At 57.5% G+C, this 27,359-nt stretch overlaps 1 protein-coding gene across 1 annotated transcript; it reads left to right on the forward strand.

Annotated features, from left to right (window-relative positions):
- Positions 1–27,316, forward strand: ASS1 (argininosuccinate synthase 1). The gene is given in 17 exon segments (XM_074161173.1): positions 1–53; positions 2,092–2,140; positions 2,142–2,227; positions 2,965–3,076; positions 3,523–3,591; positions 3,878–4,066; positions 6,350–6,406; positions 6,846–6,920; positions 9,607–9,677; positions 10,052–10,082; positions 13,822–13,912; positions 15,756–15,840; positions 16,971–17,035; positions 21,227–21,358; positions 24,742–24,898; positions 26,427–26,492; positions 27,021–27,316. Coding segments are annotated over 17 exon segments (1,443 nt in total). The 3' UTR covers positions 27,076–27,316.
- Positions 27,317–27,359: the final 43 nt, after the last annotated feature.

Consider the following 27,359-nt stretch of genomic DNA (forward strand, 5'->3'; position numbering starts at 1 on the left):
ATGCTCCAGGCACCGGACCGGAGCGCCGAGGGCAGCCAGGCCCCCGGGAGCGGGTGAGTGAGGAGATGGCATAGCTGGGGGCGAAAGGGAGCTCTTTGCCGTGGGAAACTTGGTCTCTTGTCCCTGGCAGTCCCCTCTCCACCCACTCAGGGGTCTCACCCACCTCTAGGTGCTGGAGAAGGGCTCACTGATCCCTGCAGGAGCTGGGCAGGGGGGGTCCTAGTCCCTTCCCAGCACTGGGAGGTGCAGGCTGCAGTCCCGCCCCTTCTAGCTCAGTTTCGGAAGGGGCAGGGGGTTGTAAGTGAGTCCCCTCTCCCCGACAGGGGCCCTGGGCTTGGCCGCCTCCGGGGAGGGGAGCCGGGACCTTGGCTGGCACCACTCCGTGCCCTCCCCACTCTGCTCTGAGGATGTTGAGGGGCAAGATGGGACCCCCACGAGGTGGAGAAACGATGCTGAGACGAATCTCAGCACCAGCGAGCGCATCCCCCCACGCCTCTGCTGCAGGAGCCCCTGGGGAGCCCCTGCCCGTGCTGCCCCATCCCAACCCACGGGCAGCACTCGCCGGAGCAGAGGCTGCTCTTCCAGCCCAGCTGGCAAAGGCAGTTCCTTTCCTTATCAAAGTTTCAAGCCTTTTTTTCCCCTCCATTTTTTTTTTTTTTTTTTACCTTTTTTTTTAAAAACAAAAGCGCCGTGTTCCTGCAGAGCGGAGCAGCCAGAGTCGCTCTGGTAAAAAACCTGCCCCAACTCACATGGAAATTGCTACAGAATAATAATCAAGGTTGAGAAAGTCCCGCCGTGTTCCCCTTCGCTGAGCTTTGTTTGCTCTGATTTATTACCACCTAACGCCAAAACTTCGGGGCTCTCCCTTCCTGGGCAGGCGGGCTTGGCACAAACCCTGTTTCCGGAGCTGGGAACACTGGTGGCCCCGCACCGTTCCCTGGATGCAGGACGCGCCGCCAGGGCAAGGTGCCCCAGGTCCCTTGGGCATCACCCGGGCAGCGTGACATGTCTGAGCAGGCAAAAATTGGAGACGTTTCCTCTAACCCCCTGCTGGGCTAATTGTGAAACGAGCGTGCCCAGTCTCAGAGGTCCTGAGACAGGCTGGCAGCCGTGATGGTGATGCTGGCAGCCGCAGCAGGGATGGGTTTTGGGGTTAAAGGAGGAGATTTGCCCAGCGAGGAGCCGCAGGTGCAACGTCATGCTTTGGTTGGGCCCTTTCGGGAACTGCAAGTGCCTTCCTGTAAATGCCCTGGTGAGGAAGAGGATGGCCAAGCCTCCCCGGGCAGGGCAGGGCACAGCCCTGGCGCCTGGGGGATGGGGAAATGCCAGTTGCACAAGCTGCTCGACAGGCACGGGCAGGCTCAGGGAGCCGAATTTTGGTTATGGGGCTGCCAGACCCTTTTTGCTCTTCAGCAAGAAACGGGTAGCAGCAGGACAGATCCGGCATCTGGGTGGGCTCCAAGCCATGGAGTAACTGCATCCCGCTGGGAAAGGTGCTGGGTGGGCCAGCCTGGAGGAGCTGGGCACGGCACCCTCCCCGCCTGCGAAAGCGGGAACAGGATTGTGCTGACTTGGCAGCAGCAGCGGCATGAAAATTGCTCAGGATGGGATTTGGCCGGCTCTGCTGTCCGCCTTCCCCGTCCAAGGGTCAGCTGGCATCTCCTCTTCGTGGGGCCCTGGGATTCACAGTCCAGCCCAGGGACCGCGGGGACAGCCCCGAGCCCTTTCCAGCAGTGGGACCCCCTTGTCCCTCCCCCTGAGCTCCGGGCTGCCGCCTCCATCACCATCTCCTGTCACTGGCTGGAGTCCCTCGATCTCCTCAGCCGAAGGGTGAGGGGCACCAAATCTCCACGTAGGTGTTTCATGCTGGCAAGAAACATGGGGCAGCGTAATTAGGACAAACCCATTAAACATTAATTAGTCACGGGCTGTGTGGGATGCTGCCGAGCACCCCAGCCCTGCAGCTATGGCACACCCGCGGTGCTGGTGGGTGCTTGGGGCCAAGCTGGTGGGTGGCTGTGCCCGTCTGCCACCGCGGCTCCTCCGCACCGGCCCTGGCAAGGGGCCGTGACGTGCCGGGTCGTGCCCGAGCAAGGCATCGGGCTGCATCTCCGCGGCGGCCGGGTGCCTGCATCTGAGTCCCGGCCCCCCCGGCATTGCAGGGCACTCGCAGAGCGTGGGGCAGGCTGTGCTGGGGTTGCCAGAGCAAGAACCGTGTGGAGCGAAGGTAAGAGCAAAGCGACCCCCATGGCTGCCCTGGCCTCCTCCATCACCCGGCTGCCGCTGGGTGCTCCGGCTGGCAGCGTGCCCTCCCTGGCTGGGAGCCACAGCCTGGACGTGGCCGCAATGCCATGGCTTTTCCTCCTATCCCAGCTCTCCCCCCCACCTCCTTGAAGGCTAGGAGGGCTCTTGATCCAGCTGATCCCTCCCGATGCCATGACGAGTCCCCTCCTGCACTGCTGCCCCCAGCCTGGTGCTCCCGGCAGAGGAGGGGGCTCAGCCAGACCTGGGAGCAGTGTCCTGCCCCTGGCCCTGGTCCCACAGGATTACCTGGCACCCGATGGCACTACCTTTCACTGCCTGTGAGTGAGAGCAATCCTGGGAGCCTGTGTTTTAATCAGAGAGCTTGTCCCAGCACCGGCAGCTCCACCTTGTGCTCCTCCACCTACCTAAGCCACCGGCAGCCCCATGTTTCTAGTTTGCTGTGGGCTTTCCTTCTTGCTGCCTGGTTGTTTGTCCCCTGGATAATATTTGTTTTGGCCAGAATATTCCATCCCGGGAGAGCCTTCAGCCCTGGCTGCCCTCAACACCCTGTAGGACCACAACAACCCTGTGGCCACTTCAGGGACGCCAGGGAGGGTGTCATGGCTGGTGGCTGCTGTGTCCCTGTGCCGAGCAGGAGCAGGCTGATGTTTGGGGAACAGGTTGGGACTGTCATGAACCCCTTTTCCTTTGTTTTGCCAGAGCCATGGCTCAGTCCAAGGGCACGGTGGTCCTCGCCTACAGCGGGGGGCTCGACACCTCCTGCATCTTGGTGTGGCTGAAGGAGCAGGGCTACGATGTCATAGCCTATCTGGTGAGCCCCAGTGTACCCCATCCCTGGGGGGCGGGGGTGGAGAGGGTGCTGGGCCATGGGTCTGGCGACATGGGGTGGGTGACAGGGGGCCTGGTGTGTGTGTGGCCATGGTGATGACCCCGTTCTCAGTGGTTAACCATCGCCCAGCCCGGGTACTGCTCTGCTGAGCTACCAGCCTCGTGTGGCACAGCCTGTCCCTGCCAGCAAATGACCCTCCACTAATGAGGGCAGCACATTGGGGCAGAGCCACGGGGCTTGCAGAGGGAGGTATGGCCCCAAGGTATGCCATGTTGGGGGGGGGATCCCCTCTCCTGTCTATTCTGGGTGGCCTCAAGCCTGGCCAGCACAGGCTCTGCCGTGCTTTGCACGATGCCCCATTCCAGAATGGTCTTGTGCTGGGGTTTGTGGACACCTTTCAAATCAGTCTTGTTTTTTCCCCTTTCCAGGCCAACATCGGGCAGAAGGAAGATTTTGAGGCAGCACGAAAGAAAGCAGTGGCGCTGGGGGCTAAAAAGGTGACTGCGTCCCTTCCTCACAGTGCCCGGGAGGCTCTGAGGTCCCCCTGCTCCCCACCGTGAGGCTGAGCCCTGGGGCCTCACACACCCTGGGGCTGGGGCCAATATAGGCATGATACAGGGCCGGTGAGGAATCCATTTTCCAGAGATTTTCTACCAAAGCCTTTTAGCAGCATCTGGGAAAGGGGAGGCAACGGGACCGTTCGCTGCAACATCCTGAAAGCCCCAGAGGAGTGGGATCCCCTCCAGCCACCCTCCTACCACGGGGCTCCCTCTGTCCTGGCAGGTTTACATTGAGGACATCAGCAGGGAGTTCGTGGAGGAGTTCATCTGGCCGGCGGTGCAGGCCAATGCTCTCTACGAGGACCGGTACCTGCTGGGGACGGCGCTGGCACGGCCCTGCATCGCTCGCAAACTGGTGGAGATTGCCCAGAAGGAGGGAGCCCAGTACGTTGCCCACGGGGCCACCGGCAAGGTGAGGGAGGATGGGGGCACCAGGGCGGTATTGTCACAGGATGCTTGGGGAGGGAATCCGTTCAGCCCATTGGCCAAGCTGTGGGTGCTGGAGGGGGTGCACAGGGTGTTTTGTGGGTGCTCTGGGGGGCTGCGCGAAGCCCAACTGTGTTTCAACACTTCCTTCTCAGTTCTGGGATTTCTGTGCCCAATTTCGGTTCCCTCTCGCTGCCGGGAAGGCTCGGGTCACAGCTTTCAGCAGTCACTTTCTACAAGCTGCTGCAGACAGGGGCTGCCCCGGCCAGGACCCGGCTGGGGCTGAGCCAGCGCCCCCCGGGGCGTTTCGGGGCAGCCCGGGGAGGGTGCGACTGTCCCGGTCCCTGTCCCCATCCCCGGCTGTCGCTGCCGGCCGCAGGGAGGATGCTTTGCCGCTAGAGGCAGCCAGAGACCGCGGAAAGGATGCTCGGGGCCAGCCCCTGCCTGGAGAGGGGGAATCCTCCGCTGGGAACGTGGGACCTGCCTGATGTGACCGTGGGTCACCCCCTGGCACTTTCAGCCCCTGCCCACACGCTGCCCAGCCCAGTGCGGGGACATCCAGGGCAGGGTGACGCTGTCACCAGAGACCTCTGTGGTGTTCCTGGGTGCTGTGCATGCACCCAGGACCTGCTGGATGCCTCCTCCTTCCCATCCCACAGGGACCCAAAGTGTAGATCATGCCTGTCTTGGCCCCAGGGGAAAGGCGAGGTGCCCACCTGGAGGGGTGTCAGTGCAAGGGGCTGGGTCTAGGGGTCCCTAACTATGGCAGTGGACCCTGCTGGAAGGGAGACGTTGGACGTGGCCAGGGGATAGCCAAGGGGCATGCTGGCACCGGGGAAAAGGGGCAGAGGGGCGGCTGGGGGCCTTTGTGGCTGAAATAACTCTTGCTCCTGCTGCAATGTGTTGCCCTTCCCTGTCCCTCTCACCCATTTCCAGCAGACCCCTCTTGAAAGCCCCCACCCAAGGGTGCCCTGGACTGATGCACCCCCAATGCGATGATGTCCCCTCTCCTCTTGGGTACCACCAGCACCCCGCTGGCAGGGACACCCTCGGCTGCCCCCCAAGCCATTAAAGCCGGGGGGCTGGCAGGGACTGACTGCGGGTAACTCGACCCGGCTGCGCCCCGTCCCTGGCTGCGGCGTCTTAAATGCGGGCCATCTGCGGTGTCCCCGCTGCCGGAGCAGATGGACTTGTTTTGGGCCTGTAAGGGAAATGAGTGCTTTGGTGGATGTTCTCGCCTGCGTGTAATAGTCCTTGGGGATCTCCCAGCCCCTCTGTAAATGTATCCTCCAGGCCGGGGCCAAGAGGAGGGGAGGGGGTCCTTACGCCCCTTGGTGTTGGTGGAAAATAGGCTTTGGTGAGTGCTATTCCCTGGGAAGTGCTAATAACTCCCAGGCTCGCTCCTCACCCCTTCCTGACTACCTGGCCTCATTAGCAGGATCTCATCAGCACCGGCCAATTAAGATAAAGGGAGGTTCAGCTATTTAATTATAAGCTGCTGTATCCTCCTGGACGCTGTGGTCTTCCTCCCCCCTCCCCCTCCCCATGTCCTCTGATGCCTGTGGGGGAAAAAATATCCAAATCTGGTTTTCTGCTGGTTCTGTTTTTAAGGGTGCCAGCCCAGGGAAGAACATGCCTCTTGGGTGACTCCAGGGTGAGCCAGGCTCCCTCGGAGCTGGGTGAATGAGCTGCATCAGGGTTTTGATCACTTGATGCCCAATTCTATCAGGAACATTGGGAAAGGTGGTTTGGGGTTCAAAACAGCCATGGAGAGGGACTGGGAGTGACCCCATGGAACAGACCTGGCTCAGGTCCTGGCCCCTCCCACTGCACTGTGGGAAACAGAGGAGACAAATGGGTCCTGAGCCTCAGTATATTTTTCCAGTGAAAATAGTCAGCAATCCAATCCCAGTGTCATTACTGGGAAAATAGGTATGATTTCTCCCTCTTGCACAGAGAGCCTGGCTCTACAAAGTCCCTGGTAGCATCAGCTGGATGTCCCTCCTGGCTGGTGGCTCTCGCAGGGATTTGCAAATGCCCTGCTCAGTCAAAGGTCTCCTGAGCCATGGGCTGGGAGCCTTTCCCCACAAAGCAGCTTGTCCCATGTGTTGGCCAAAGCTGAGACCCCAAGACTTGTCCCCTGTAGCTCTCTGCTGGGGGACTTTGGTCCTGTCCCTGCACAGGGACAGCAGCCGCAAGCAGGGAAACCGCACATCCTCACCCACACTGGTGCAGGGTGAGCCCTCAGCATCTCCTGTTTGTGTTTCAGGGCAATGACCAGGTTCGGTTCGAGCTCACTTGCTACGCCCTGTGTCCTAATATCAAGGTAAGGCACCCAAAATTGTCCCCTGGGGTCCCACCACCGGGCTCCTGCCTCCCTCTCCAGCTGGTGGGGAATTTTGTTTTAACACCGAAGGGAGCGGCTGTGCCTCGCTTTAACAAGCTGCCAGCTGCACGAAGCGACGTTTTGGCATTTGAGGGGGCTGTAATGATCCTTAATTGACCTATTTTTACCCCAAACACCACGAGGCCACAGAGGAAACTACCAAAGCAGCTGCTGGATAATCGATGCTGCAGCCAGTGGCTTGTTAGGGTCAGGGGTTTGGGTTACTCCACCCTTGCTCAGGGAGGTTAAATTTCAGCTGAGGGACCAACACCCCACGGGTCCTGGCTCCCTAGGGTGCCAGGGCCCCTCTCCTGTGGGGAACCCAGGGGCTGCAAGGGGGCCGGGGGCTTCTCATCTCATGCTCCTGGTCTCCTGGCAGGTTGTCGCGCCGTGGAGGCTGCCCGAGTTTTACCAGCGCTTCCCCGGGCGCCGCGAGCTGATGGACTACGCCAAGGTAGGGATGCTCGGGGTGGTCGTGGGATGCTGAGAATGGTTGTGGGATGCTGAGAGCGGTCACAAGATGCCCACCATGGCTTGGTGGGTGACAGCAGCAAGCCCTGCACAGCCTCCCTGCAGCACCACACTGGAGCCTTCTGGTCAGGTTGTTTTTTTTTTTTTCCCCCTCCTTTTTCTTTTTTTTTCTCCTTCCTTTCTAAAAGCCCCATAATTACCTGGCTATTAATGGTAACCCGCTTTCCAAGGAAATGGGTCCCAGCTCCCTGACTTGCGTAACAGACAAAGCAAATACGTTTGCCTTTGTTGTCCCTTCCTTTTTGAAGTACAAGTTGCAATAAAACATATTAGAAGTTTTGCATCAGGTTTTTATGTGCCCACCAGGGTACCTTTCTTTTTTAGCGACTTCATGGAAATGCTTGACAACTCGGCTCAATCAATCAAAAGGGAAAAAGGCAGCTCTGTGCATAAACCAGAAAATTGCTTCAGTTTTTAAATAGCTGCCGTCGAGGCTGCTCCGGGTAATCTCTGGGAAGGCGAGGTGCGGAGCCGGAGGGATGCGGCGCGGGGCGAGGAGCCCTCCGAGCCCATTAGGGCCGCCGAGAGCGGCGTGTTGAGGATTGTGTTTGCCATCTGCCGCTGTATTATGAAGGGGCGAGTTTACGAGAGCTTTCCATATGTTGCCAAACAAATTGTCAAATAGGGGGAGTTATTAAGAGCTCCGCGGTTTTATTATATGGAAAATGGAACATGTGTTTTGGGTTTGGGGGTTTTGTTTGGGGTTGTGGGTTTGGTGTGTTGGTTTTTTTTGTTTGGAAGGGGGGGAAAGGGAAATGAAATGGGTTGGGGCCCCGTTCAAAGAGAAAAGGTTGGGGTTGAGGGTTTGTAGTGCCTTTTGGTCTCTGGTTATGTTTGCCATTTAACAAAAAAAAAAGAAAAAGGGGGGGGCTGTGCCTTCTTTTTCACACTCGGGAGAGGGAGATGTGTGGCCGGGTCCTTTCAGCACCTGGATGCACTCGCCTCTGTGCTCGGGGGGTTATAACACAATGATGTTTGGGGCTCAGTTGCTGCCGGGAAAGCGGGGATTTGTGCCACTGTGGCACAGCTCTTGCCGTGGATTTGCTGCCCAGGGGCTGGAGCCAGCCTTGCTCCTGCAGCCACTCAGTCCCCACAACCAGCTGAGGCTGAAACACCTCAATGAACATGGTGAAGCTCTCCTGGATGATGTGTTTGAGCATCCCAGGTGAGAGGGGTGTGACCGATGGCATGGGGAGACTCAGCCCTGCATGGTCCCTCAGGGTGAAGAGTCCTCAGCTTTAATTAACTAAGGTGAAATGCCCTCTGCCAACGTCCACGAGGGTCCTGGGATGAGGATGAGGGGCAGGTGCCAATGGGAGTGTGGTCTGTCCCCCAGCAGGACTGAGGTCTGTCCCCAGGCCTAGGTCTCCCCCCAGCATTATCTGGGGGGGGTGGGGTGCGGTTGGGGGATTGGGAGGCACCAGCCTCCTGATCCCATCTGAGGGATGGGACAGGGAGAGTCATCTTCTCACTCTTTTCTGGAGAAGCAATGTCCTCCCCCAGAGCGGGGCTGAGTTAGTCCCTCTGCAGCCTTAGGAGGCATCTCAGGACCTTGCTACCATCTCAGGTGATGGGTTGAGGACCATGATTTAACAGCCACAAGCATTTCCTTCCCCTCTTCCTGGCAAACAAAGAGCCTCTGCTCAGCCCCTTCTCCTCTGTGCCCAGCTGAGCCCTCGGCTGGTGTCCCTGCTGTGGTGACACTGAAACGCCAGAGCTGCTCGGTGATGTATGGGCTGTATGGACACACCGAGGCATGGTGGGAACCCAGAGCTGCCACCTCCATCCCCAGCTTGCTATGGCCACCCCACAGCTGGGACATCGCAGTTTGGCATGCCGGCAGGGTGGGTGACGTCCCCGCTGGCTCCGGTTGTTAGCTCGCCACCGTTGCCTCTCCCGCTAATTCCCCCACGTATTCACCTCGTCTTCACAGGCAATTTCCCCCATTGAAGTGTCAGCGGATAATTGAGCGTGCTGGTGACCTTGTTAGGGAGCCGGGCTTGGTGCTGTGTGCTGCGCCGGGGAGGCAGCCTGTGTGGGGCTGTGCGTCCCTGGGCACGGGGTGCTCGGGGTGCCCGGGCTCAGGGGGACGCCTGCCACCCATGTGCCATGTGTCTGCATTGCCACGTGTCTGCACGAGGCTGTGGGGACGCGTGTGCTGTCTCCTCATGGCAGAGCATCCATTCTGTTTAGGTTGGAGTGCATCCTGTGATTCTGGGGACTTCTATTCCCTGTGTCACCTCCCCTTGATGAGGAACTCAGCCAGGGGAATGCACCATCCTGGACCTGGACCTAGAAAAAGTACCAGTGTCCATGCCAATGTCTCCATTGCTTGGGTTCGTGGGGGGCTCTGAGGCTTCATCTCTGCTCGTGGTGGAGTTGGGGCAGCCATTCTCCTCCTAGTCGCACCATGTCCTTGATGTCCCCATTGAGGTGGCCCTCATGGTGCAAGCTGATGTTGCCCAGGGTGAGGGACACAGATGTCTGCCTTGCTGTGGTTGCTCCATGCTGCCTTGCTGTGGGTTGTGCCTTTGTGCAGTTGGGGCTGATCCCAGCAGGAGCTGGTGTCGGTGTGGGCTGGCTCAGCCCTGCTCCCCTTCTCTCGGCAGAAACACGGGATCCCAGTGCCTGTGACGCCCCAAACGCCCTGGAGCATGGATGAAAACCTCATGCACATCAGGTGAGAGGCTGGGTGGGTGGGGAGCTCCCTTGGGGTGCTGGGACCCTGATCCACGTGTCCTGCATGGCCAGGACAGCCTTTTTTACCTCCAGAGACCCAGGTTGCCCCACCATGTGCTGGCCCCAAAACTTCCAGCATCCCTTTCTTCCCAGTTGTCCATGTCCCATGTGGCAGCATCCATCTCCTGGGCTCTCCCAAGCCCAGTTCTCCTTGCAGGGTTGCTGCTAAAAGCCCCTGGAGATCCATAACACATATTTACCCCCATCTCCATGGGATGGTGGGAGTGGGGGGGGGGTGTGTGTCATCCCGGTGGGTTTTGGGCTTTCAGGTTGCAGGTTCTGCAGTGACTTCTCTCTCTTCCCTTCCTGCTGCAGCTACGAAGCCGGGATCCTGGAGAACCCCAAGGTAATCGATCACGGCCGCCCGGCCAGCATGGCAGCCACCGGGCCAAGGGCGGCTCGTGTATTTGCAGCCTAATTGGAAATTTCACGGCGAGCTGTGTGCGGTGGGGAGGGAGGCCCTGCCACCCGCCTCTCCCGGCACGTTAATTGCCGCCGGCATAAATAGGGGAAGGGACCGTTTCAGGGTGACACCGGAGGGGACAATGTCACGGGGCAGCAATAAAGGAGCAATTAGACAGATGAGGCGCTGGTGGGAGAGCAGGGCTGGTGGCAGGTGATGGAGTTCCAGGCTGGCCCCTGCAGCTTGGGTCCCCTGCCCGTGCCTGCAGCTCACCCAAGCCCTCCTCCCTTTCCCATCCCCAGGGAAAAATGGGGTAAAACCTGCCCTTGCGTGGGGTGGTGCTTGGAGACCCCAAGGGCACCCGTGGTACCATGGACCAAGAAGCCGGTGGCAGTGGGTGCTGCGGCCAGGCATCGCTGGTGACCGCAGCACATCTCTCCAGAGGCGTGGGTCCAGCCCCGGCTACCTCTGACTAGTGCTCGTGGTCCGGCTGCCTGCTGGCCCCTGCCTGCACTGTTCATGCTCCAGCGGGTCGCGACGCTCGGCGGCTACTTAAACTATCCATCAGCGCTAATTAGACAATCCAGGGAGAGGAGGGGGAGGCAGGCGAGAGGGAGAAGAGCCGGCTGGAGCTCGGCGCCCGCGGCCGGCTGGCTGCGTCGGGCTGGCGCGTGCCTGCGTTGGGGCGTGAGGAAGAGGAAGGTGGAGAAGGGATCCCACTCTCCCTTCGCTGCTGGCTGCAGGGGTGTCTGTGGGTCCGGTTTTGCAAAGCCGGGCCCTCAGAGGGTCTTCTCCTCTAGGAGAGGGGCACAAGGGTGGGTTTTCATGCCTCCAGCTGGAGGTAGCGAGGGGAGACCTGCACCCATCCTGACCCACCCCTCCGCATCCACCTCTCCCTCGGGAAAGATCCCCGGTCCAAGGCTCTGCCAAGCCTGCTTCCTTCCCAAAGCCAGCTTGGAAAATGGGGCCAGTTTAGCAGGAAACAGGAGCACTGCTCTGACCCCATCCCTTAGCATCTTCTGCTCAGGCACCTCTCCCTCCACCAGTGCTGGGAGGTGGCTTCCTGGAGCACGGTGTCACTGCTGTCCCTTTCCCCGGCCCGGGAAGCAGCACCGGACACTGGGGCGGCCGTGGCAGGATCCGGGGTGCCGGGCACGGCGAGCTCCCCTCCCCAAACCCCCGGGACCTGCCAAACGCAGGGATTTGAAAGCAGATGGTTGAGCTATTTTCTGCCTCTGTGAGGCCCGATTGAAGGGCAATGAGGCAGCTAATGCGGAGAAAGATAGAAATTTACTTGCTTTAACTTCATATGGCACTCTGAAAGAGTTCATTCAGTCCCGGGCACAACAATATCAGCCGGATGAATAAACCATTTGCGGCATCGATAGCTCTGCATCATGGTTTACTTCATGGACCATTTGCTTCCAATTTCTTCTCTTCTTGCCCCGTTTTTCTTGCTTCTTTCTTCCCCCCTCCCGCTCTCCCTTTCCACACACTCTTCCTTTTTTTTTTTTTTTCCCCCCCTTTTTTTTTTTTTTTCCTCCCTCTCTCCCCTTTAAAGATGACATTGCAGGACTAGCCCCCCTGCGGGGAGGGATAAATAGGAGGCATTGATACACTGCAACAAACTATTTGTCATTTGAACTGTGCTTTTAGGAGAGAGAATAAAAAGAGGACGGACTCGCACCATAATGATGGAATGCAAGCCAAATGTCACTTTTATTTCTATTTAGTTATTTTATTTAATAGGGGTTTTCATAGTTGGCTTGGAAAATTGGAAACTACCTGACTTTGACTTCCAATGTTTAGTAAAGAGTTTTTAATACTTTCCGGTATTTTTTCCCCTCCCGCCTCCACATCTTTCCTTTTGAACTCAAAGTTTTTCATCATCTCTCGCAGGTTTGTCTAGTTAATAAGTGTGATCAGGGCTAGGAAAGGCCAGACGATGTAAAATTGAAATCCGCAGCCCGTGTAATTTGTGCGTGCGCGGGGGGCACAGGGGAGGCACGCCTGCGAGCGCCTCTTGTTTAAAACAAGGGAAAGGGCCAAAAATGAGATAAAATAGGAACCTGAGAGTGGTTTTGCTGGAGTGTGTGCTGGGGTAGCTGTGTCTGTATTCCTGGGACTTGGCTGTGGTTGCCACCGGGACGTGCACCCCGGGGTTTGGGGTGAGGCAAAGGGGGGTCCCCCCGGTGCAGAGGGGGTGGCAGGGATGCTCACAGCCGGGCAGGCTGCCCTCGGGTGTTGGCAGTGATTGGGCTTTGCTATTTATTGAACAAAAAAAAAAAAAAAAGGAAATTCTCACTGAAAGGCTTATTGCCCATCTTTTAAAAATTTAGATGAAAACTTCTTCTGCAGAGAAATTAATTTTCCCTTTAAAAAGCTTAAATTTTTTGTAAAGCAATCACTTTTTTTTTTTTTTTCCCTAACTTGCTTTCTGCCTTGTCCCTTTTTATCTTCCTGGAAAGGAGGAGGGAGGACAAGTGAGCAGGAGAAGGGTTGTGCTTTAAAAAGGAGAGGAGAAGCAGGGAGAGCAGGGGCCAGGCTGCCGGGTATGCGCTGCCAGCAGATGCTCAGAGCTCCAGCTCTCACCAGCCGGGTTTTGTGGGGAAATACCAGTTTACCACCGCTTAAAACATTTGCGGGAGGGGCTCAGTTTGGAGACACTCCACCTGAGCTGGTTGCACAGGGGTTTTAGGTGGCTGCGACTCCTCGGCTGGAGGCTCCTTTGTGATGTTCCCTCTAATGTTGGCCGAGGACAGCTTTGGTCTAGCTCCGCTCTGCAGCTCGCTCGCTCGGCGCTGCCTGCCTTTCCAGCCTCAGTTTCCCTCCCTTCTACCTCCCATCCCAGAGCTGTGGCTGGGTAGTGGCGGGAGCGGGGGAGAGTTGTCCCTTTAGAGACAGGAGTTTGCAAACACTGCTCGGAAAGTGTTTCGGGGTCAGCGTGTGCAGTCACATCGTGCATGAGTGCCGAGGGGGCACGCGAAATTGCAAAGCATTTGCTCTCCGGGACGGAAAGCCTTTTTTTTTTTTTTTTTTTTTTTTATTATATTTCCACCCTCCCTCTCCTGGCACACACTTCAATTGCGGCAATTCATCGTCGGCACCCGAGCCTCCGGTGGCCCGGCTCTGATGGAGATAAGATGCCTCTTCCCTATAAATCTAGAAAAAAAAATATATATATATATACATAAAGGTTGATGTGCTCTGAAATGGGTTTTTGCTTTGTTCCTCTATTTTCCCCCGTGTGTATTAACCCCGGGGACACCATGAAAGAGCCGGTGTGCCTGGAGCACCTGCTGGGGTCAGGCCTCCTCATTAGTTTTTTCGGTCAGCACCGAATAAGCCCGGCCGCGACGCGGGGACGTGCGGCCGCTCGCTGCCATCGTCCTGCTTTTCCCTGCCTGACTTGCTTCTCCGCAGCCATCCCGCCTCCAGCTGTGGGGGCGTCGGAGGAAAAGATGAGCTCAAGTTGAGGGGAAAAATTGGCTGATTCCTCCAACCCCTTTGTTCGCCGGGGCCCCGGTAAGCGCCGGTGCCGTGCCGTGCCGGCCCCGCGCTTTGGGATGGGGGATGCACAGTGGGGATGCGGGATGGGGGATGCACACAGGGGTCAGGGCTGCTGGTGGGGTTGGCAATGCCAATGCCACTGACTTTCCCTCTTCTCTCCCTCTCCCCGCAGAATCAGGCCCCCCCCGGGCTCTACACGAAGACCCGCGATCCGGCCACCTCTCCCAACACCCCGGATGTGCTGGAGATCGAGTTTGAGCGGGGTAAGCGACTCCTCGCAGCCGGCCCCTAGTGTCTCTGCCCCTCAAATCCAAACCCCGCTCTCCAGCCAGAACCGGGGGCCACCACCAGCCTGGAGCATCCCTGGGGTGGGGGCAGGTGAGGTGAGCCCCAACTTGTGGCGTCAGGGCTCAGGAGGGTGCTTGCAGCATGTTGGGGCTCTTGGAGGTGTGCAGAGGGTCTAGGTACATCTCGGGGGGCTCGCTGGGACCCCCCTGAGAGCAGAGAGGGGTCCAAGCCCACAGCCATTGAGGTGCAGCAGGCAGGGGGTCCTTCTCCTGCAGGGTCGCACACAGGTGGCCCTGGGGACATGCAGATGGCCTTGGCCAGTGTCACAGCTGGGGAGATGTTCCAGCAGGATTTGGCCAGCGGTGCCATCGGTGTGGCACAAAGGAGACAGGGACGCCCCGTTCCATCCCAGGGGACACACCCCAGCCCCAGTGCTATCACCGGGAGAGGGGACACGGGGCAGCGTCTCCCAGCTCTGCCAGTCATGGGCATCCCCATGCCACCATCCATCCTGGCGGCAGCAGCAGCGAGCCCAGCCCAGGCTGGGGGGAGACCCCGCTCAGAGGGGGCACCCCCCTCCCCGCCGCCAGCATCCCTGCTCCATTATAATGATCCCCCTGCAAGGAGCAGCCCCCCTCCCAGCAGCCCATTCAGCCCCTAGTTAATTTATTTGAAGTTTTAATCTAATTATTAACTATTTTAAAGGCTAAGCAGCTTTCGCCAACAACGGCCCCGACAACGCCGGCTCTCCGCCGAGCGGACCCCGGCCAATGCCCCGGCGGAGGATGCGAATAGAAAGAGCCGGGGCAAGGGGAGGGTGCCGGGGGGGGGGGGGGGGGGCCGAGCCGAGAAGCAGCTTAAGGTTCATTATTGCCGCGAGTTACATTTAATAGCAATTTACAACTGAGTTTATAAACCCCTGGAAAATAGGGGGTTTAGGGGGTGGGGGGGGGGAGCTGACAGCCCCCATCACTAGACAGGGCTCTTGCGGGCGCCTCCGTAATAAAGACTAGAAAGGGAGGCATTGAGGCTGATTGGCAACTGATAGTGCGTTAAATGGTAATGAGGAAGGCAGATGGAGGGGGGATTAGCCTCCAACTCCGCACCGCTTTTCTTTGTGGGCCCCGCAGCCCCCTTGTCAGCTTCCTAATACATTTATTGCTCATTTCACACCGCTAAAGAAAAATGCCTCTTTCTATTCAGCATCCTCCCCCCCTCTCTCCCCCTGCCCCCCCCAACTCCCTGCTCCTGCCCGGCGCCCTTAAAAAAAATTTAAGGGGAAAAAAGAAAAAAAAAAAAAAAGAAAAAGGTGCAATAATTAATTCATGGCGGGGAGCACCCCGCCGCGGGGTGCGTGTGCGTGCGTGTGCGAGCAGCCGTGCCATGGTGTGGGGGTCCCCCCTAGACCCCCTCCCAGGCTGGCGGGGGGGGGGACACACACACATTTGTCAGCACCCCCTGGCAGGGGCTGGTGGGACAGAAGGTGCTGTGCCATAAGACAATTGCGGAGCGTGAAATTCAATTAGTTAAGGGCCTGGTTGCAATTTCACAGGCCCTAAAAAAGAGAGAGGGAGAGGAGAAGGGAAAAGAAGGGGGGGACGGGACGTTTTTATGGCCTTTTTTATTTATTTATTTCACTTGTCTCCCGAGGTGGGTCCCCCTCCCCTCACCTCCCCCCTCGCACCAGCTTGGATATGCCTTTTTAAGAAGTTATTTAGAGTTCATATCTGTCACATCTATTTAACGCCCGCGGGGTGATATTCCGGGGGGATCCTGACACCGGCTGATCCTGCCCGTCCTCCCTCCCTGTCTCCGCAGGTGTCCCCGTGAAGGTCACCAACGCCGGGGATGGAGCCACTCGTTGCTCGGCCCTGGAGCTCTTCGTGTACCTGAACGACATCGCGTGAGTGCCACGTTGTCCCCTGCCACCGCTGCCACCTCCCTGCCAGCTGGCAGCGGGGACGATGTCAGGGTCCCTAGGGTGGGAGGGAAGTGGAATCTCACAGCAGACATGTCCCAGTGAGCCTGGGGATGGTGGTCAGCAGCGTAAGGATGGGGTAGTCCCAGCTGGGTCCCAGTTGGGTCCCTGTTGTGCCATACATGCCAGCTGGGCACGGAGTCCATGAGCACAGGATTTAGGGTTTACGGTCCCTGTGCACAGGGAGGGCTAAAAAGTCATATTAACACTCTCCTCGTTTACCGTATGTCCCAGCAACACGGTTGGGTGAGGACTGCCCTGCCTGCAGAGGGGGGATCAGCCCCCGGGGCACCCCCTGTCTGCAGAGCACCCTTTGCCCTGCTCCCAGCTCAGCTCCGGACCCCCAGCTCCCACATCCTGGGGAGTATCACCGTGCCCTGCCTGCCCAAGGGGGTGCAGTGTCACTTTTGGGTGGAGAGTTGGCCTTTTTGGCACTCAGAGATGTGCTGGCTGGGTCCATCACTCTGTCCCCCCTCTGCCTTCATGGCAGCAGTTCTGTCAGAGTTTTCTGCCACCCCGTGCCCAGTTTCTGCTGCTGGTGGTGCAGAGCCATCCCTGGGGGCTTGCCGAAAAATACAGCAGCACCCCCCAGGGCATCCACTTCTGTGCCAAGTGCCACCCAGTCCCCAGCCATCCTCCTTTGTGTCTCCGCCTTTATCCCCCCGGCGCTGAATGGGAATGAACTTTTCCATGTAGTTCACTTTTTAAATGTTAATTAAGTGGTTTTAAAATGACTTGGGCCATCGGGAGTACAGCTGCAGCGTGTCCTGTCTCCTTCCACGGTTTATTTTCTGGTGGCCCAAGTGCCATGGCTGCCTGCAGTGCTACCACCCCCAATGACGAGTGGGGATGGAGAGGCTGGTGGCACAGCAAAGAGAGGAAAAGGAGAGAAAATCCATCTCCTTGTCACCTGCCCTGTCTGGGGGTCACTACCAACGGTCACCAGTGCTGCTTAGGGGCTGGCCACACTGCCATTTGGGGTTTGTCCCCAGTTGTCCACCCCTCTGACCCACCTCTCGTGGCGGCCTGTGTCCTACCTCCCTTCTCCTCCGCAGGGGGAAGCACGGCGTCGGGCGCATCGACATCGTGGAGAACCGCTTCGTCGGAATGAAGTCCAGAGGTGAGTGGCCACCTGCCAGCAGTGCTATCCCTGTCCTAAAGCCAGCAAAAGTAAGGGAAAATCCTGGGGAGATGTGGTGGATGCTCAGCATCACCAGTGTGCTCTGGCTGAGGTCACAGCAGCAGCCCTCAACTGCTCCCTTCCCACCAGCTTTTGACCAGGGTTTTTCCTGTGACAGGGACTTCTCACTTCTATCGAAGGCAGCTGCTCGCTCGCTGCCAGTGCCACTGTTCGGTCCAGCCCTGGGCTCCCAGTGCCACCAGTGACCCCAGGTCTCGAGTGAGACCTGTCCCCAGTGGGAAAAATGCCAAGTTGTGGGCTCACGAGGGAGGATGCTCGTGGGAGGTCCTGGAGGGTGCAAGGTTCTATAACACAGGTACAAAGGGCAGGAGGCCAATGAAAGTCACCGAGGGTTTTGTTAAAGCCAATTCTTTGATTTATCTATGTGTTTTTGAGGCTGTGACTCCCAGTATTGATCATCCATTAGGGTCAGCTTCATAAGAAATCTCTGGGGGCAGCAAGCTGCTCTGTGCAGAACTAAGTAATGAGAGGGCTCATTATCATTTCCCATCTCCTTGTGCCCGCTCTTTTGTTTTAAATCTCGTTAATACCTAATTAGATGCTCCTTTTCTTTAAACTTGCCCTTCGTGCAGAGCATCAGCAAATATTTTGATAAGGCTCAGCCCGCGGTCTCCCTCCCCACCGCAGGGCACCGGCCCCTTTGCAAGAGCATCAGCCACAAAAGGCGAAAAAACCAAAACCCCAAATCATTTGATCCGAGTTTGAATAATCAAATTAAAACCAAAAGAAGGAAGGAAAAAAACCCCAACCCCAAACCGCACGCACCAGCTTACGCATTTGCATGCAGGATGCTGAGTAATTTGTCAAAATCTATTTTATTTTTTTAAGAGCCACTGACATGCTCTAGTGACCCTTCCAGCATTTAATAATTTCTCTAAACCCCATTTAACTGTCATGTCTGTCTCCTGCGTGACATTCCCAGGCGATCGCTGCCGTGTTTGTGCGCCGGCAGACGCGGGAGGACCGGGCTTTCTGGGGACAAGGGGGGGGGTGCATGTGCCTCGGGGGAAGGAAACCTTGGTGGTGGGTTTTCCCCTTGCTTTGAGCAGGATCCTATCCCCAGTTTTGCTCCTTGGGATTAACCAAAACCTCCCAGAAATATGCTCCGAGAGATGTTCTGCGGGAAAGATGGAGAGCTGGGATGGGAGGGGGCTGGAGCAGGAGGGTGCTGCCGGCACCTGCCTCCTCCCGGGGGTTTTGGGGTGCAGGCAGCTTGGGATGGCCCCACCACTGCATTTCCAGGAGCATTTTGGACCCCAAATGGGATTAGGGTGAACAGGGCAGGAGAGGGGACCCAGGTGCACAGGTGGGAGATGATCCCTTGAATCCCAGCAGTGTACGGTAGCCCCAATGGCTTGGGGCTCTGCAGGTTCCTAGGGGCAGCACAGGGACCCCCTCTCCCCTGGGACCCCCACTCTGCAGGGGAAACTGAGGCACGAGCAGTCAGCAGCAGAGCAAGAGCCCTTCATGGCCACGGAGGTGGCATCTCCCGCGGTGGCAGCGAAGGCTCCTGCCAGGTGCCTCCTCTCCCTCACCTCCCAGACCCGGGGAGTCGGGGAAGAGAAAAACTCATTTGCATTGATTTTTACTAAGCTCCTAATTGAACTTCGTTAAGGCCTAATGGGCGAGGGGCGAGCTGAGCATGCCCATGCCAGCCTTTTAAGCCCTATTAACTCGATTTTGCCGTATTTGTTTTAGTGGGAGGAGGGTGGGTAATTATGGGGTGCCGGGGAGCGGCGTTGCAGCCGGCTGGGGGGGCCATGGCTCGGCTGGGGGCTCTTGGCTGTGAGCAGGAGCCCAGCCCTGCCTCTCCTGCCTTTTCACATCCTCATTATCAAATTATCTTTTTAACTCTGAAGGGGGGCTAATTAAGTGAAGTAAATGAAATCAGTGGGGAGGAAGCGGGAAGGAGGGGACGGCTGCTGCCAAAAGAGCCGAGCGCTGCCTTCGGCTGGGGCTTTTCCTCCTTCCTTTTCCCGTTTCCTCCCCTTGATTTGCTGACCAGATGGAAGTGGAAAACCCCTTCCCTGTGACGAGCCCATACCAGGCCACGCTCGGTCTCAGCCCTGGACCAGGGGTAGAAATTTGGGCAGCACCTTCTCATGGGCAGCATCACCCTTCCCCTCCCCTCGGGAAGCTCCCATCCCGCATCCTGTCCCATCCTGCGGATGCCGTCAGGAGTGACAGCCCGCACTCAGCGCAGCAAAATTGCTCGGATGGAGGTGAACTGACAGCCGAGGTTACAAATTAGAAAATTTTAAGCAGCGGCAGCTGTCTCCTTGGCTGCCCCCCTCCATGTCCCCCCCCCCCGGCTCCAGACCCCCCCTTCCCCAGCAGTAATTACGGGGTGATTGAAGCTTCGCCAGGCTGCAGTGCTGACACCTCTGTCTTTTTCTTGTAAACACGGGGAGATGAAAATAGACACTTGGAGATGCTGCGAGTGTCACTTTGAAGGTGTCTCTTGTCTCCTCGGTGGCGAGGCTGGGAGCGTGGCTGTCAGCTCCCCTCCGCCCCGGCTGTCACACTCCGGTCCCCGGTCCTCTACCACCAGGTCAAATGGGATGGGCAGGGGTGCGGACAGAGAGGCGGGAGGTGGGGGTCAGGACACGAACCCAAACCTTCGGTCAGCCCAAATTGGCTTTAACACCTCCTAAGGGGAAGGAGAGGGACTATTTATTGTGCTGACTTCACGGTTGGGGCTGGAGGGGGCATACAGCAGCCCCTTGAGCTCCTGTGCCACCGCTGTGCCCGTGGGGATGGCTGGGTTTTGGTGTGAATTCAGGTGTCTCCTCCTGCAGCCCCATGGGGATGGGTGCTCGGTGACCATCCCATCACCTGCCCCTGGGTACTGGGCTGCAACATCGCTGGGGTGGCCTGAGAGGAGGGGGTGGCTCTCCTTTGGGACGGAGACCCATCCCTTGCCTGTGGGATGCTGAGATCATGGACCCTGGTAGGGATGAGGTTTGATGGAAGTGGCTTGGGCTGCCGTGGTAGACAGGGCTCCTACCACATCTGTGGCACTGTGGCCACCCTGACACAGGACATGCTTGAGCCTTTGCCATACTCCAGGGCATTGAGTGGGCAGAACCTGGTATGGGTTTCAGCCCCCGTGACAGCCCCGTAGGCTCCCCTCACCCCTCTCAGGGCTGGGGCTGGCTGGGGACACATCCCCTTCAGCAGTGACAGTTTCCTATGGCCTTTCTTTGTATGCCAGTGAACACAACCTGCAGGTGGCCTTTGTCATTCCCATAGCTGTGCCATAACACAGATGCCTGGCATTGGGAGGGGACCATCCCCACGTGTGGGCAGGGGACAGGGGCGTGCTGGTGGAGCCACCTTGACCATGGGCAGGTTACAGCCATGGCCGTCGCGTGTTTGCTGCCGGACTGGCTCAGCATTTTCCCCTCCAGCTTTCCACCCACATCCCACCCGGAGCGAAGCACCACATGGCCACCCTCATATTTAAACACCAAATAAACACGTTATGCGGCGAACAAGCCTCGAGCGGCTGGAACAAAGAGAGCAGCTCGCCCACTGCGTTAGCCCCCATCGCTGAAATAATTAAGCATCCCTCCATCCCCAGGCCTCGTGTAATGGTGGGGGGCAGGCAGGAAGGGATGGGGAGGTGGGGGGGGGGGCCCTGCCAGCCCCAAATGAGGTTGCCCTCCCAGCCCCCAGGTAGCCCCATTGCTTTGCAGCGGATGCGCGGGGCTCTTTCTCGCCAGCCGAGGGGAGAGGAGGGTATTTCAGGCCCTCCGCTCCCCGTGCCTGTGCCCCGCGTCGTTCCTTTAATTACAGGTTTTCAGCCGCAGACCGTTGGGCACGGATCAGTGGGGGGATCGGTTCCCAAACCCTGTCATTTAGCCTCGTCAGAGTGCCTCTTCAAAGAGGGGAATCTAGAAATTTTCTCCGCAAGGTGCGGAGTGGACTGTCTCGGCCCCAGCATGAATATAATGACAGATGCATTTTACAGCAAGCTGGGACTGAATGCGCTCGACCACAGCTCCTTCTGTCAGCCAAGTCATTATTTTTTGTCATTTGCTGACAGTTTTGGTCTCATTCGTTTCTCTCTCTTTTTCTGCTTTTCCCCCTGCCTGGAAAAATGGCTAGGTATCTATGAGACCCCAGCGGGAACGATCCTATACCATGCGCATTTAGATATCGAGGCCTTCACTATGGATCGGGAAGTACGGAAAATCAAGCAGGGGCTTGCCTTGAAATTCTCCGAGCTGGTGTACAACGGTACGTATGGTCCTTCTGCCCGGCTCTGCGGCACCAGCATCCTTCCAGCCTTCCTCCTCCTTCTCCTTCCTGCTTGCTACTGGAGGCTGCAGGTTCTGCTGGTACCTGCGCTTAGGGCTGTAAAATTCAGGTGTGGGTTTTGAGGCTGCTCACAGGGGCAAAGACGGTTTCACTCGTGTCAAGGGCTGAGCTCTAACCCGCACCCTGCCTGGTTTCGTGCTGAGGGGTGTCTACATCTGTCTTCAGGAGGGGATGCCGCCTTTCACAAGGGCTTGCTGGTGGGGGATGCTCCCAGCATGTCTCCCACCCGGTGCCGCCACCATCCCATCCAACGCACTGGGATGTCTCACAGGCTGTAACGCACCATCCCCTTGTCCCCCCAATACCGCCTTTCCCCATCTCTCCCCTCTGACCCCTCCATCTCTCCACCTGCCCTCGCCCCGTGGGGCCCGGAGCACCCAAGCTCCCGGCACGGCCATCCCCATGGTGGGGTTTGAAGCCAGAGACCTCTCCCCGTGCCCTTGCAGGGAGAAGCGCAGGGGTGCGTGGCACTGGGGGGGCTCTCCAGGTGCCGTGTCCCTGGCCTCTGTGGTCCGGGGGACTGTGGGAGGAGACGGGAGGGTCCTGGCTGTGCTATGCAGTGTGCAGCCCACACAGGGGCACTGCGGGTCGGGGCTTGGCCGGGGGCTGCCGGAGGGGCTTCCAGCACGGCTGGGGTGGGCTGGGAGCCATGAGGGACAAGGGGACATCGCACCCACAGTTAGGGACAGACATAAAGCCCTTTGACCTTCCTCCTGTGGCTCACGGGGCAGCTCAGGTCTACTCAGATGCCCTCGTGGGCTGAGTTTGAGGGGTCTCAGCTCAGTCCCCGGGTGCTGCAGGGAACAGCCTGCCATGGGCCATGATGCTGCTGCGCCAGGGGGGCCGGGAATGGCACCACTGGGAGGGGACATCAGCACTGCCCTGGGGTCTCCTCTATGGATCAACCCCAACTCGGTTGCTGGTGTTAAGTTGAAGGAAGCAGTATTAGCCCAAAATGCTGTAGGCGGGCTCAAAACCCCACTACCCACACCTGGGTGCCTGCTGCTTGGCTCCAAGCATAGGAGTGTGTCCCCGTGCCCTAGCTCTTCCTCTGTCCCCTGCCCCGTTCGGAGCTGATGTCCCTGGGGACCCCACACCGGGGAGATTTCCTGCCCTTCAGACAAACAACACTTTTCTTTTTCACATCCTGACTTCTCAGCCTCACAGTTCCTCCTGCCATCACTTTTCAGCCGATTCTCTCTGACTGCGAGGGCTGGGATGATTCCCATGGGATCTTCCATGGGAAGATCCCCTGGAAATAACCTGACTCTAGGAGTCTGGGCTGTGGGCTGCAGCAGATCCGGTGGGACTGGGTCAGGCTGTCTTCTCCCTTGCAGTTTCTGATGCCTGTGCTCATCCTTGGCACCTTCCCCTCCAAGGTCATTCCCTCCTGCATCTTCCTCGGCAACTGGCTTTTAATGCCCGCACCCCTTTGCTGCTTAAATCATATTTTAGGGCCCTGGCAGGGCAAGGGCTTCTGGGGCTGCAGAATTCTCGGTTACCTTCCCCTTGAATCACAGCCCCTGCCTTAAGTTACTCTCTGATGCCATTCCTGCCTCTGGCTATTTCATGCTGGGTTGCCTTTATTTTGACTTTTTTAAACTTTTTTTTTAAATTTTAGTTTAAGTATAAACCTGTTTCTTTATTTCTAACCACTCGCTTGTTGTGAAGCCACCAGATTAAAGAGGCACTCGGGGAATTGTGATTTCACTTCTCCCTACCCGCCTCTGCCAGGTGAAGGCTGCCGCTTCCCTGGCTCCGGGTGCTGAATCCCTGGGGATTTTCAGCATGGTCCTAGACCTTCCTAGACAAGGAACAAGCCCAACGGGGTGCAAACAGCACCCGTGGGTCCCTGTGCCAGAGGCCAGGCTTTCAAGCTCACCTTCCTTTAACACCTCATTATTGCAACTAGTCCCTGATTTTAGAAGAATTAGTGTTTATCTTCCCCCAGTCCCCATTGATCCCATTGTGGAGGGTGGCTTTGAAGCCAATTCCGTCCCGGCAGGTACGGCCAGGTGCGGAAATGCCATTGTCCCCCTGCTCGTGATTAGGGCAGGATCGTGGTTACAAGGCGGGAAGGTCATTAAGGGGGATGCTTCCAGTGGGGAATGTGTCTGCGGTGGGGGGTGAGAGGGGGAGGGGATGCTTCCTCACACCTGGAGCTGTCAGAGTCGGGATTTAAGTGGCTGGTTATTATTTTAATGTGTCTCGGGTTTATTTCTATGGGGATGCAACAGCCCGACATCAATCCTCATGTTTGAAGAGTTATGCCCGGAGGGTGGTTACCAAAAAGAGGGGTGTATTTGCCTGGAGCCGGGGTCGCTGCCTTCATGGCAGTGCTGATTGCGGGAAAGGGGTCCCCAAACCCCCTGGCTGTGTCGTGATGGGGCAACTGAGGGGAGAGGGGGGGTCTGGCTCAGGGAGGTGGTTTTGGTGGTGAGGGGTTGCAGGGCTTTGACACCGTGCCTTGGAGAAGGGCTGTGCAGACCCAGGGGACAAGGCTGCAGGATACAGCCCCGCTCGGGGGGCCTGCGAGGCCAAACAACAAAAGAAATTGTTTGTTTCTTTAATGGCTTCGGCCCCGGAGCCCAGCTGGGAAGGGAAAGGTGAGAGGGCACCGGTGTGCGAGCGGAGCGGGAGGGCGATGGGAGAGATAAAACCTGGGGATGACCGGAGGGCGGTGAATGGGCTCTTTCTCTCTCTGCCTCTATCTCCTTCTCCATCTCCCAGGCTTTATTCCAGGTCTCCCAGGGCTCCCTGGCTAATTACCCCGCTTAGGGACAGGAGGGGGCACGGGGGTGGCAGGCAGGGCCATGGCCCCTCTGTGCATCCGCAGTGGCCTTGTTGAACGGCAACTCCTTCCTCCCCTCCCCTCCTCCCCCAATTCTGTGTCCATCTGTCTGTCTCCACCTGACCCTCCTGAGATGGTGGTTTTTGAGTGGCAGTTTCATACTAACTTAATGAAGCTTTTAATTTCTGTGATCGCCCCCCACCCTGTGGAGCTGGAAGGAGAATGGCCCCGCTGCCTCTTCTCCACCAGCCGATTCTAGCCTCCTCTCCCAGGTGGGAACCCGAGGGCCACCAAGGGGAAGGGACACACATGGGGTCTCCATCACTCAGAGCTGAACCTGAGTATCCTCACACCTCTCCCAGTCCTGTGACCACATCCCTTCCCTTGGAAATGAATAGACTGTGCTTTGTGGGACTTAGCCTGGGGGGACCAACATGTATGGGCACTCTGGGGTGCCCCAGAGGACCCCAGCCTCCCTGGTGTCCCCCCTGACCCTGCTTCCTGCCCGCAGGATTCTGGCACAGCCCTGAGTGCGAGTTCCTCCGGCACTGCATCGGGCGCTCGCAGGAGGGGGTGGTGGGCACCGTGCGCCTCTCCGTCTTCAAGGGCCAGGTCTACATCCTGGGCAGGGAGTCCCCGCGGTCGCTGTACAACGAGGAGCTGGTGAGGTGAGTGGGGCTTGGGGGGCCAGGGTGGGCAGGGGTGGCGGCAGTGAGCGTCCCATCCCATCCGGCCCCATCCCACCTTTTCCCATCCCATCCTGTCTTTTCCCACCCTATCCCACTCCATCCCATCCCATCCCTGGTGACATCAGGAACAGTGTCCTCCCAGCCAAGCGCCCGGCCAAAGCTCTGTTTTCAAGTCAATATTATTTTTTTTTCCTCTGGTTTTTCCTTTTTCTTCACGTTGTTTTCTCGCTCGCTCGCTCCCCCCCCAGCCCTCCCTCAACCCCTTTCAATCTCTCTAAACACTTTATAAGCCATAAATACACCCGAATGAGTTTAGATCAGTCGGAGTAAATGTCAAATTATCTTCTCTCTTTCTCTTCTCTGGCTTTTTTTCCCCCCTTCCCTCCCCCTCAAAATCAACAGCTCCTAATAATCTGTCCCAACCCTTCATTATGCTTCGCACTCTCACTTGGAGAGATTAAATGAATAAAGTATTAAAAAAAAAAAAAAAAGAGGGAAGAAAAAAAAGGAGGATGGAGGGGGGTGGGACAGAGGAAAAAGAGAGAGGGAGAGAAAAGCAGGGGCACTTATTCTCCCTGCGTCTCCAACCATTTTCCTTTTCTTTTTGATTTCTACATCACTGGTTTGAAAGCCTTTGAGTGACGGCGTCACAGGAACCTGAGAGAAAGCTGTGAGAGGCAGAGCTGTGTGGAAATGCCTCTGCACAGTAGGTAGAAAGTAACGTAATTATAGAGCAGGTCAGAACCACTCGAATGAGCAAAAATAAAAGCACAGAGGTTTTTCTGTAGCCCGTCAGGGGAGGTAAAATCATTGTAAACTCTTTCTTTTTTTTTTTTTTTTTCTTCTTTACCCCCCCTCGCCTTCCTCCTTTAAGGTTTGCGGTTTCTGGGAAATGAGCCGTGTGTTTTGGGGATGTAGGAAACCATCGGAGTTGGGATTCGGTGGGCAGCTGCTGCCTTTGGGGAGCTGGATGCGCTTGGCATTGGGCTGAGGCACCGGCCACCACGGCCATAAACCCCATCGGTGTCGGGGGTGTCCTCCAGCACTGCTGCCCTTCCCTGGGGTAATGTCCGGGACCCCATCCCCTGCCTGGGGCAACGTCCCCTGCCCAGGACCCGGGGCAATGTCCCTGCCTGGCATGGGACAGCCGTACCTGGGGGACGGCTCCAGGACCCAGCGAGCATCCCTGTGTGATGCAAGAGCGCAGAAAGGAAGGTTGATGATGCACACGAGGGACCGTGGAGTCTCTAGCAGAGCTGGGGAGTGCAGGGATGGCCACCAGGGTGGCTCTGTGGCTCTACTGCTCCAGACGCCCCTTCCCAGGGGCTGGCAGGGACCCTGCCTCAAGCCCCCCACGTCCACCTGAAGTTGATGATGGGGTGGCAGCACGCACTGTCCTGGTGGAGCAGCCAGCTCCAGGGTCACCCGCGTCCTGTCCCATCCTAAAAGGCAGCCCCAAGCCCCCCTGGAAGCCCCCATCCCAGTGACAGTGCCTTTCTCTCCGCAGCATGAACGTGCAAGGGGACTACGAACCTGCGGATGCCACCGGCTTCATCAACATCAACTCGCTGAGGTCTGTGGGGTCGAGGCAGGACCCTCCCCAAGGCCGGGGGGAAAGCTCCCAGCACCCCCATGGCTCTTCCTCTTCCCAGCTCCAGCTCTCAGGGTGCACCAAGCCCCCACCGACCACCGGGGTGCCACCAGCCCCCCCAGCACCAGCCCTGCCTAATTACAGCCTTCCCCAGAACAGCCAGCCTCGTTATTTTACTTATTTCTCAGACCCCACCGTACTAACGTCCCATCCCCACCCCCCCCACCAACTCCAGGGCCGTAAAACACACCACATTTACATAATGGGCTCTTAATTTTTCCATTGCCTGTTAACTGCTTTGTTCTCCCTGAATCCGCCATGTCCCCCCACCCCTCTAAGATAAATTAATTACATTATCTCGTGGAAAAAAAAAAAAAATAATTAAACTGTACAGGCCTTAACAAACGCCTGCTCTTCACGCCCCCTCATTCTGCTTAAATTAATTGAAAGGAAATGTGTGTTATTACTGTTAATTTACAATTAATTTTTTTTTTTTAATCCGGTTTCCAGGCTGAAGGAATATCATCGTCTCCAGAGCAAGGTCACCGTAAAGCAGGATGAATAGCAATCAATCGCACGCCGGCCTCCCGCTCCCCTTTCTAATTTCTCTAAGAACTAGCACTAATTGTGGTGGTAATTTGTAATTGTAACTCGTCTCCCCGGAGTCACCGTGGAGGTGATGGCTTTGTTACGGGCGGCAAGTGAAATGCAATCATTGAAAAAAAAGGTGGTCGGCCGGAGGAGAAGTGGGGAAAGAAATAAAAACCCAGCCACGCGCTGGGTCCGCTCATTGAGAGCCGGGCTTTATTCCTGCCTTGTTTGTTTGCTCTTCTGGCCCAGCGCTTCCCC

This window comes from Numenius arquata, chromosome 19 (genome assembly GCF_964106895.1).
Source record: "Numenius arquata chromosome 19, bNumArq3.hap1.1, whole genome shotgun sequence".
NCBI classification, from domain to species: domain Eukaryota; kingdom Metazoa; phylum Chordata; class Aves; order Charadriiformes; family Scolopacidae; genus Numenius; species Numenius arquata.